The sequence below is a fragment of the Alosa pseudoharengus genome, unplaced genomic scaffold, assembly GCF_046254945.1.
Source record: "Alosa pseudoharengus isolate Yale_2024_CS ecotype anadromous, Long Island Sound unplaced genomic scaffold, YU_APseudo_1.1 YU_APseudo_1.1_scf_5, whole genome shotgun sequence".
Lineage (NCBI taxonomy): Eukaryota > Metazoa > Chordata > Actinopteri > Clupeiformes > Clupeidae > Alosa > Alosa pseudoharengus.
Genome location: NW_027468837.1, coordinates 13320987 through 13332494, shown reverse-complemented (window position 1 = coordinate 13332494; position 11508 = coordinate 13320987). Strand labels below are relative to the sequence as shown.

At 41.8% G+C, this 11508-nt stretch overlaps 2 protein-coding genes across 2 annotated transcripts; both read left to right on the top strand.

The window, feature by feature from the left end:
* The first annotated feature begins 729 nt into the window (after positions 1-729).
* dynlrb1 (dynein, light chain, roadblock-type 1) lies at positions 730-5750 on the top strand. Its single transcript, XM_076269365.1, has 4 exons — positions 730-838; positions 1350-1425; positions 1693-1860; positions 5146-5750. The coding sequence occupies exons 1-4, from the start codon at positions 836-838 to the stop codon at positions 5187-5189; spliced, it is 291 nt and encodes a 96-aa protein (XP_076125480.1). The 5' UTR covers positions 730-835; the 3' UTR covers positions 5190-5750.
* A 120-nt stretch (positions 5751-5870) lies between these two features.
* On the top strand, positions 5871-11508 carry map1lc3a (microtubule-associated protein 1 light chain 3 alpha). The gene is made up of 4 exons (XM_076269364.1): positions 5871-6249; positions 7707-7762; positions 8211-8317; positions 9550-11508. The coding sequence occupies exons 1-4, from the start codon at positions 6210-6212 to the stop codon at positions 9710-9712; spliced, it is 366 nt and encodes a 121-aa protein (XP_076125479.1). The 5' UTR covers positions 5871-6209; the 3' UTR covers positions 9713-11508.

The window sequence follows — 11508 nt, the reverse complement described above, 5'->3', positions numbered from 1 at the left end:
ATCTGATCAATATTAGCCTGGACTCAATTTTATACATTGACCATTTTCTCACCCATTCATTTCTAATGACCGGTTATTTTTGACCGGAAAAATACATGGGTGTTCTAAAGTTAAATAAAATACTCAAATTGTTATAAAAATGATCAACATTTGTTTTGTGTGTTCAGATGCCCTGAAGTGCCCAAAGTCAAGGAGCCTCATGATGGTCAGAATAAGTTCGGCCTAACAATATTTGAGAGAAAAGAATTGTCAATCGGTTGCACATTTCTATAGAAACTACTTAATTATAGAAGGGCTTTAAGGTCAAAAGTAAGGCATTTATAAGGGGTTAAATTAAGGGGTTTTGTTTGTAGTGATACGGCTCTGCTTTTGTGGGAAATGGAAACTGAGTGGTCAAAGTAGCAGGTAGCCTACCCGTGCACTTACTCAACGGATAGCCTTTATGATTAAACACAGATCTCTCTTTTTTTTTTTGGATCATTAATGACTCCCTCATCAATCCCTCCTATGTAGCAGTGGACATAGATATAATAGAGATTATATGCAGTAGACTGGAATAAACATAGACATAATATTATTATGTATTAGCCTAGAAATCTAGACGCACCCTAGCGGCGGCAAATTAATTTGCTCAGTGTCAATGTCAATGATATAGGATGGCCCGCCAGGCTAATTATGTATGGGAATAAACAGAGAATCGCTGAAAGGCTGAAGAAAGTGTGGCGTTACTGCGCATGACAGATGCTGTTGTCGGTCTTGTGCTACGCTAAAACCGTCTGTCATCAGATTTTACTAGCATCCTCGTAGTGTTGATATAAGAGGATTCGTTTTTGAAATGGCAAGTATCGCATATTTCACATCATAACGTGTCGGTCTGCTGTTCATATTTCCTTATCATGACAGGAAGCTATTCTCTGATCCTCATTTGTGTTTAGATTGAGTTAGCTGACTTAGCCTACTAACGTTACTTGTCTGACTGTGGGGCGTTGGTTTGAAGCCTAGCTTTACGTTAGCTTAACTCAACTGTTTGTTAATCACCGTTTTCTCGTTCGCTAATACCAAGTATTGATTTTAAGACAAGTCTGCCTATAATTGAGTTTAAAATTGGCAAAACCAATGTGTTTAAATTCAATAACACATAGAATGCTAGGGTTATTCTGTTACTAGCTGTTAATGCAGTTGCTGCTACTGGCAGTTAACGTTAAGTAGCTAGCTAGCTAAGTCGTAGAAGCTAGCTCTCACGCAGTCGTTTGTTATTGTAATGTTATTCAAACGTGCACGTTGGGTGAATTTACATACCATTGTCACATCTAACGTTAACGATTGCTTATTACATCTTAATTTGATAGGCGGAGGTTGAAGAGACTTTGAAGAGAATCCAATGTCAAAAAGGTGTTCAAGGGATTATTATTGCTAACGCTGAAGGTAAGTTAACGTTACTGAATGCATCTGAATGATGATGAGCATCGTCATAAGCCTTGTAGTAGCGGTTGTTAATTTGTATATATTGCATTCGGAATTGTTTCTTTCTAGAGGTTGTAGATCCTGTTGGATGTTCACTCGACCTACTTTACAGACTTGATATACTTTGTCAGCTGAGCACTTTGCCTCTCATAATTCCTGCAACAAGCCTGCATGAACAGAACAAACTGTAGAGACTCTCACTGGCTTCTTTGTTGTCTTGCCTTGTAGGCATCCCCATTAAAACGACCCTGGATAATGCAAGCACAGTTCAGTACGCTGGGCTCATACACCAGCTTCTTATGAAGGCCCGCAGCACAGTCAGAGATATCGACCCACAGAATGACTTGACTTTCCTGAGAATTCGCTCCAAAAAGAATGAGATAATGATCGCACCTGGTAAGGAGAGTAGAGACTGCCCTTGTGACTGCTAATGACGCACACACACGCACATGACAATATACACTTGATTAAGTGTTGAAAACAGGCTCAAAAAGATTATTCTGTGAGACTGTTATTATTATAAATGCATTGTAGAAGATGTTTTAAAGAAGGCATATATAGAAATGAGCATTTGATGCAGCCATGGTCTCTGCAGGTATGTTCTTCATCTTTGTGTAAAAATATCAGTTGTGTGTAAAGCCTCTCTGTCTAGGTTGGACTATGTGGTCTCTTGCTCTTCCCAGCCCATGTCACCTTGTAGATTTAGCTTAATATGAAGTCACCTCTAATAGAGATCACTTGCTGATTAAGCAGTTCTAATGAATTGTGACTGACCAATGGTTGTAGCCAGTAGAAGAGCATACAGTATGCACATGGATCACACAGAACCAGGCAGGCCAATGGATGTATAATTACAACATGATGATATTAAACGATGCACATAAAGTCACTTTGAGACATGGGCTGTTGACTACAAGACCATTAGAACTGGCAACTTGCAGAAGTTTTCATGTGTCTGGTTTTTGAGCAAAGCGTAGTGAGGCCTGCTACAACAGCGGCGCTCGGGGAGCAGTGAGGGGTTAGGTGCCTTCAGAGAATGTCTAATAAGGCGAGAACTTCCACTCTCGGAAAACGTCCGGTTTCTGAACTGGTTGCAGTTCCTTCTGTGGTTCCACATGAGGGCGCTTGCAGGCGAGTCCAGAATGAATGGAGGTCTATGGAGCTGTACCCCTCAAAATCCACTTTTCTCGGGATATAATTTTTTTTCAAGTAATTTGAATATTTTATTCGAAAGGGGAGGCAAAGACAATACACTTGTTTGAGTATTATATTTTTTAAATTCGCTTAATTGTTCTAAAAAGCCTTTCAAACGTGTCAATGATGTCATTCATTAGCACAATGCTAGCGTGTTATGGGCAACAACGACCCAACCTGTAAGAAAACGAAAGGACATGACTCCTGGATTATTTCACTTTTGATTGATAATCCATATCCATTTTGCGAAAAATAAAATAAAATCTGAGGGTTTCAGTTGTTAAATAGGTGAAAACAATAGATTTAGCCATGTAGCTCCATAGGACCCCATGTATTTTGGACTCGCCCGCGATTGCCATCTAGGTGAACTGCAGCCAAATTTGGTTTGTATTGGATTAACAGAGAGTGTGGCGGCTCTCCGTAGACTGGCTCTGGTGCCTTGCTCAAGGGCACTTCAGCCGTTCCTACTGGTCGGGGTTCGAACCGGCAACCCTCCGGTTACAAGTCCGAAGCACTAACCAGTAGGCCACGGCTCCCCTACACTGAGCCCAGGGGGCAACCACAACAAAAAATTTTGGGACATTACATCAACCAAGAGCAACCTAGCCGTGAGCGAAGCGCATGCCATGTGCAATGTGAAGTCCCCTTTTAACTGTGTCATTTATGTGCCATGAAGCCAGTTACATGCTTTGGGAGCTACTCCGGGAGCAAAATCCGGGCATTTCTTTTATACCATAGATATAAGAAAGCTAGATACTCCATTGTCTATTAGGTGGGATACGTGCACGCAGCAGCCATATTGGTGGGGGCAAACACTTTACTGTATAGGCAACACTCCTGTCTGATTTCCAGTCAGAGTCACGTGTTTCTCCATTGGCCTGCAGTGATTGTTGCCCCCACCTTGATGGCGCCATTATTTACGTATTTTCTGGAGCCCAATGTTGTAGAAGCCATATAAGTAATACCTTTTAAGTTAATATTAATATGAAGTAATGTATTAACCATGATATGGATTTTGATTTTCTTACTTACCTTAAAGGAACCGTATGTAAAAAATGTATTTCAATTAATCATAAAATTGCCCTGATATGTCACTAGACATTAAGAAATCATGTTCATTTCAAGTACTTATATCACTGACAACAGTAGTCTGGCCAGGATATTGTCATTTAAAAAGTGAAGTTGCAGCCCTCAACTGATGTTGATGTTGTCATGTTGTGTTTTGGCCTAATGCGCCACCCTACACCTATCTACTAATCACAAAGTCAGTAGTGTTTCGTCATCCGGTTGCCAACTCTGCCAGTCAGAGGGGAGGGGAAGGGGATACACCGCTCTACAGTAATTTGAAAGTGATTGTAGTACCCGTTTTGGCCACAATCTTACATACGGTTCCTTTAAGACTTACCTGCACGTGTGTAACGTATTGACGTAGCCACTCCTTGTCGTGCCTGTGAGGCGTAAATGTGTAGGCCTTAATTGACCCAATGATTGACACTGCAGCAGGTTAGATGGCGAGTTGGAATAGTTTTCCGACTGCATAGCACATACGCATACCACATACGCATAGTACATTCGCATAGCATACTGTTTACTTTATCTGTATTTTGCATCCTTTATTTTCACTTTTTGAAGTCAACCGGACTGTGGAATAAATGACACCCTTTTGATTTAATTCTACTCTCCTTGCGTGCTTCTCTGGAATGTGTGTCGGGAGAATTCCTCTACCTCACATGGCTAAAACATTTGGTGGAATAGACATTTCAAATGTGGTATCTAGCTTTCCAATATCTATGATGTATACAACTCTTGCACATTCTGCTACTGACATAAGCACCTCTCCAGCTAAGCGCATCTGTACTGAGGGCGAGCGCCACTACAAGGTGAAACAGCATAAGAGCCGTATGTAACTGAGATGAACTGAGCTAGCATGCTAGTTGCCCGTGTAATTACTCACACCCCTAACCTTAAGAATGCTTCTAACCGCTGAGTTGGAAGCCTGGGCTTTTAGCTCAGTGGTTAGAGCGTTCGACTCCCATGCTGCAGTCTGGTGTCTGGTGTCGAGGTGGCGGTTTCGAGGGCCGTGAGCGGCGGACAAATTACGACCTCTGTTACAGTGGTGCCGTAGACCCGGATAATGGGAGTGAGGATTTAGGGAGGTGAGTGTAACAGAGGCGAACTGAGCTAGCATGCTAGTTGCCCGTGTAAATCCTCTCACCCCTAACCTTAAGAACGCTTCTGACCGCTGAGTTGGAAGCCTGGGCTTTTAGCTCAGTGGTTAGAGCGTTCAACTCCCATGCCGGTGAGTGTCGAGGTGGCGGATTCGAGGGCCGTGAGCGGCGGAAGAATTACGACCTCTGTTACACGTATAATAATTTATTATTTTGATTAGGTGTACCAACCTCAACCTTAGAAACAACATGTTCAGTCAACCAGATGAAGTGATGGATATATGTCTGTATTGATTGATGCTTTTGTTTCTCTCTGCAGATAAGGACTACTTTCTTATTGTCATTCAGAACCCTTCGGAATAAGAGGACCACATCTCACTCCCTTTTTATGCTTTTTTTATGATCAGTCTCAATTAAATGGCCAAAAGTAGTTTCATTTTGATTTTGTTTGCTGAGAAACAGTACTGTGCATGTGGCACAAAATGCACTTAAAAGCAATTTGGTGCTCCAGGTTGAGCTGTAGACCAATAAGGAACCAGTCAGTTTTGCTGCCATTACCATATTATTTGCATGCCATTATTTGGGAATCTGCCAGCCTTTGGCAGGGAACCTGTCGAATAGAAATATTGTCCTAAGATCAAGAACCACACAGGAGTAAACAATTTGTAGCCTTGAAAAGCCATGCTCTTTGAGGATGAAAAGCATGTAGAGATGCACATTAGTGTTCTGAGTCATTCCAGTGCTCTTCCCGCATCATACTTCCTTATTTATTCATGTTTACTCATGATTCTAATGTCAAATTGCCAAGCATCTGTCCAAGACTTCTGCTCATAGTGGAACACTACATACACAAGTATTTATGGCTGTTTTCAAGTGATGCTTCATGTGGTGAAGGAATAAAGCTGCAATAGCGAATGTTTTGAAGATGTCTTGGTTGAAGTGTGTTAACTATGTTATATGCAAATGCTCATTGCCCAATTTTTGTTTGGGATTCAGTTAAGCAAATGTTCACAGGCTGTCAACATTGCAAGTATTGGGACACAATATAAAAGTATCGGCAAGTATATATAAAAGTATGTATGGTGTATGTTTGTAGAAGAGGACATTGATTCAAATCTGGAATTAGAGATGATATATTTGATATTAATCAGATTATATCACAGATTAACTGTGCGCATGCCTTCTGAATCTAATCTTTTGACCATGTGCTGTCCCTTTAAATATTTCGTGACGTCACGGTCTCCGTCTGCTCTATTGTCCCAGCCTGTTTTGGTACAGTGAGTTCAGAGCATAAACGTTGAAGACTTCAAAGGAAATAGGCAGAAAGCAACTTGTGTAGAAGTATTTTTATTGACATATTCTGTGTTCGAGGAAACGACAGTGATGCCATCCGACAGACCTTTCAAGCAAAGACGGACATTCGGTGAGAAACGTTAGATCAAGTCTCAGATTTTCATGGTTTCTTTGGCCGTCTGATTATCATAAACTGAATGTCGGCAAACTGCGTATAGCGTTAGTCGATATGTAAAATCAAAACTAATCCGACCTAAAAGAAGACTGGAATTAAATTAAACATCTGAGATATGCGGCGAAGTGTTTTCCAGATGGCGTCATAACACGTTAGCGTTACAACATAGCACATTTGGTAGTCGACGACGACCTCCTTTTCTGTGATTGAATTAAGTAGATATTGGCGTTAGGCAGCATAATCTTGGGAGTGTAATAGCCAGGATTCGGACTCAACCAGTAAACTAGTGTCGCTTAACTAGGATGGCCCAGAGATTATTTCTCAACGAGTTCTTTGCTACCTCGCCAGCTACCAAAGAGCTGCACAATTGTGTATGTTTTTTCTGGCCTCATTAATAAGGGTTATTACTGTGCTGAATATGAGAACATCACAAATTACAAGATTCTAAATAGCTGGCTGTAATATTCGGGTCTTATCATGTCGCAACAGCTAGCCAGTTTCATGAAGCTATCAACAAACAAAAAGAAAACAGACTGCAGCTGACTCAGTGTCGCGAGTACACGTGTTAAGCAAATTATTCAGAAATTTGATACATGCACATATTCTTGGTTGAGGGTTGGGTGTGGAGAGGGAGGAGCGTATATTCCCATTGCATAATACCCTTAGACAACTATCCGTTTTTAAAACGAAATGGACTTTTGGTGAAGACAAATAATATGCTAAACATAGCAGGATTTCTTGTGTTGCCCGGATGGCGCGAGCAATATGGCGCATCACTGCAGAGGAGTCTCAGGGATGTTGACACACTGACATAATAACTGCAAGACCAGAAGTGCAACATCAAGACAGTTTGCAAATGGCATTAGTGTCAGGTCATTGGACTGTGTTTTCCCCTGGTCGCATATTATGCAGTACGAAGAAGAAAAAACATCCGCTGAGGTGGAAATGGTTCTCCGCATAGAGATGTTGGCGAAATAACAAATAGTTCTCAGAACAAAAGCCCCTTTCACAGCTGCTCGTCAAAGTCCATGTTTTGCCAGCTAAATAGGTCGCTGTGGAGTAACTGTGTTTTGGTGTTTGCATCAACCACAATGAAAAATAAATTTGTTCACACAAATAATGAATGTAGAAAGAGCTGTACTTGTTTATTGGGAAAAATGCCAGATAGTATGCCTTGTAAGCAATGTTCTGATGGTCAACTGTTTGATTCATTTATTCACTTGCAGTCAATCTAATGTGTCAAATAAGCTGGGTGTTATTGATTGTTGTAGGTCTTAACAGACCTTAAAATGAGACCATGAAATGAATGTGCTGAGTCCCACTCATAGTGAATCCTTGTACTTTTTCATAGCTCGTAAGCTGTGTGTGTGTGTGTGTTTTGAGTCATATTTTACCGCCTTTTCTTATTTCAGCGGACAGGTGCAAAGAGGTGCAGCAAATTCGGGAGCAGCACCCCAACAAGATTCCAGTAAGGCCCTCTTCCTCCTTCCTGCTCCTCTCCCTTCAGTATTGCTTGCTTTAATCTCTCTATAACCTCCTTAGTCCTGTCCACCACCAGGGGGGTCCACTCTCAGGTTTCGGACTAAACAGCTAATTGTTCTACCATTCACATAATAGCCCTTACATCCCTCTATGTAAATGGCCTTGAAAGATCAGTTTCCTTCAAGGTTGCAGTGAAGGGGCCTCATGATGTTGCCTAACCCGCCTCTTAAAAGCATTAGGTCTAATTGAGTTTCAACCAACAGCAGATACTTGTGGTTATTCAATGAGTTTGATACTTTATCTAAGTAATGGTACAGTGTCCTTCCCTGCTTAATTTCTTTCCTACTCTACTTCCTATAGTCTGGGTGATTAAGTGTTTTACATACTCATGGGTCTAGTTAAGATGTTGATTTGTTTTTGTTCTTCTTTTTTAGGTTATCATTGAGCGTTATAAGGGCGAGAAACAGCTGCCTGTCTTGGACAAAACCAAGTTTTTGGTGCCGGATCACGTCAACATGAGCGAGCTGGTGAAGATCATTAGGTAATTTCCTTTAAAATGGACGCTAAATATAGTGATGGTCAGAGTCAGCGAGTTTAGGGATCGATCTCTGTTTTTGTTTGTCTGGCTTACCCCAAACGCAGCACCACGGCCGGTTTCAGAATCAATACTTCTGGCTCACTGTTAGCCCTTGTCTATTTCAGGGGCTCTGTCCATTTTGGAAGTGCCCATAATCTTTCGGCCTATTTTTGCTGTTCCATTTCTTTTGAGGGGTATTGAGTCAAGGTGTGTGTGTGTGTGTGTGTGTGTGTGTGTGTGTGTGTGTGTGTGTGTGTGTGTGTGTGTGTGTGTGTGTGTGTGTTGAAATCTGGATGTTTGATGACGTGTATGTGTGATCTGTGATTTCATTGGTGTGAGTGTGTGTTTAGCAGTAGGGCAGTAGAGTGTGTTTCAGTCCAATTTTATTTTGTTTACGTGTCTGGGAGTGGGCGGGGGCTGGGGGGGTTGCACAGCGCTCCAGGATTAGCTCACATTCTAAACCTGCCGTCCTCAGTGGCTTCTGTGAACACGTTTGCACTCCCCGGCTCCAAAGTTAACTCTGTTATCGCCAACACACATCTCGCATCACTCTGGTAACACACACTCACGTCTTAGCCTCTCACCCTGTCTTGTGAAGTGAGCCACTGTGATGTATAGCCATCTGTCCCTCTCCAATTTGGTTTGTCTAGGTCTTGCCAAACTCTCACCCACTTTTTGGCTCATGATCTATCATGCTATTGTCGTTCAGTTGGATTTAATCTCTCTACTGTTTAAAAAAATAATAATTTTCATTAATATACTGTAATCATGAACGAGCATGACCTCAGATGTCCCTCTCCATTTGTGCTGTGCCTTTGTCTGCAAGAGCAGTTTTTTGTGAGCAAAAACATATGGCATTAATTTGTGATAAAAGAGAATGAGTCTGTACTGTACTATGGCCAAGTATGTGAGAAGGGTTTTCTCTTAATGATTTACAGTATTTCCCCCTTATCACTTTAAATGTTCTCCACTGTAATGGTCATACATTCCATTTCACAACGGTTCAGCCAAATGCCAGAGCTATATTTAATCCTCTTTGACTAATGCATCATGTGAGCTGTTTGTAGATTAAATGACCAGTCCCTTTGATCGATGTTTGTGCCGTAGACCCACCATGAGATGGGTGGCGAAACCTCTTTCATTCCTTTTCCCTTTCCTTTCCACACTCGTCCCTCACTCTGGTTCCTCCCCAACAGGCGCAGACTGCAGCTGAACCCCACCCAGGCCTTCTTCCTACTGGTCAACCAACACAGCATGGTCAGCGTCTCCACCCCAATCTCGGAGATTTACGAGCAGGAGCGGGATGAGGACGGCTTCCTTTACATGGTGTACGCCTCCCAGGAGACCTTCGGCTGCTAGGGTGGGAGGGGTCTGGCCAAAAGCGATCAGGGGGGTAAAGGCGGGGTGAGGGTATAAGTGTGTGTGTGGGGGGGAGGGGGGGGGGGTAGTAGGGTTAGTAGAGGGACAGAGAAGGAAATCACGCAGAGAGAGATGTGGCTCGAGCCCACATGCTTTTGACAGACTGCTCCCCTTTACTCTCACATGTTTTTTTTTCTTTCTGTCTCGCTCTCGTTTGCTCACCCGCCCAGCCCCACCCCTTCTTTGACCTCCGCCACTTCCTGCAGTTTCTCTTGAGATGCTGTCAGTAAACAAGCAACATCATCATCATGTCGCTTTACACCACACACTGTGTACGGAAGCACTACTGCTACTGGTGCAAGTCTACCCTCTGCTGTTTGACATTCTACTCAAGCCTACCCCCATTTCCCCATCCCCACCTAGTTAAACTGGTTTGAGTGTGTTTAAGTAGGGATGCGTTTTTTTCCTAACATCTTTATTTTGTTGCGTTGTTGCCCCAGAAATGGGTTTGTTTCAATAGCCAGGAAGTCTTTTTAATAGGGGGCAGCTCTATAAATAGCAGTGATGCCTCATGTCTTCTTGTAAATAGGTCAGGCAGAGATGCAGTGATCTTTGTCTCCGTTTGTTTCTCTCTTTGTTTCCATCTCTTTGATTTGTTTCGTTTTAGCCCCTTGCATTTGTGTATCTGCTTTGTAGCTACGCCATGTGCTTCTAGGTGCTGTCAAAAACCAAATGGTTGGTTTATTCTTTCGTTTCAGAATCATGCGCAAACCTTCAGAGGGTATAGTTGACTAGTGTAGCTGCCAGGCCCGACTTCACCTTGAGGTCTCTAACATGCCTTGACACTGTTCAACAGAATTGGCATCCTTTGCCCTGGCTGAGAGAGGCTTGTCATGCTTACACTTGAATCTAACTGATTGAAAAAGAAAGGGCTGAGCGTTCACTGCTGATGAAATCGAAGCGCATCCTTGTTTTGCTCCTTTAGTTCAAACACTAATTGTATAACACATTGTGTATAACTTGCCTCTTTAGTTATAATTTGTACTTAAAGTGACATCAGAATGGAGACAAAATAATCCCAAGTAATTTCTTTTAAAAACTTCTTTTAAATATTTTTCCTCATCTTTTCAGAGTCCTTCGTTCTCTTAGCGTTTGTGTCTATCCTGTGGGTGAGTGAAAGCACAGTCTGATATGGCAAGGGCTCATTGAGAGTGATCTTTGACACACCTGTAGACTTTGTCATGCTAGCTTCATCTCCGTCTGCAGTAACCCTCAGCAAGCCAACGTGAACACTAGAGGCGCTCTGACTTTTTGACTGGCGAGGGAGGGGAGATGCTTGCCTAATACATTACTTTGCGTCGAGTGATGTCAGCCGATCTACTCTATAATGTAGGAAACAAAAAAATATGCTTTTTTTGCACAAAACATAACTGTTAAAAGATAAACTGTATTAAATCTAGAGAAGAAATAATTACAATAGCACATCATTGTACTCTTTTATATCTGCTTCTTTCCTGGGACACCATATAATAAGTATGCCTTCTGTCAGAACTTTATAAATGAAGGGTTTGTGGTTCTCTACTTACCTGCATGTTTCTTTTCTCTACTTGTTTTTTTATATATATTGATTTACGCTATAGATTTGGTAATTATTTTAACTTTATTTAAAGAGGAAATTAAAGTCTTTTTAGTGTCCAACCAAATGTAAAAAAACAACCCTGAAACCTGTATGTGTACTGTATGTATGATTGAAATGTTTGAAACACAAATGTGTGTATAAACCATTATATAAGCAA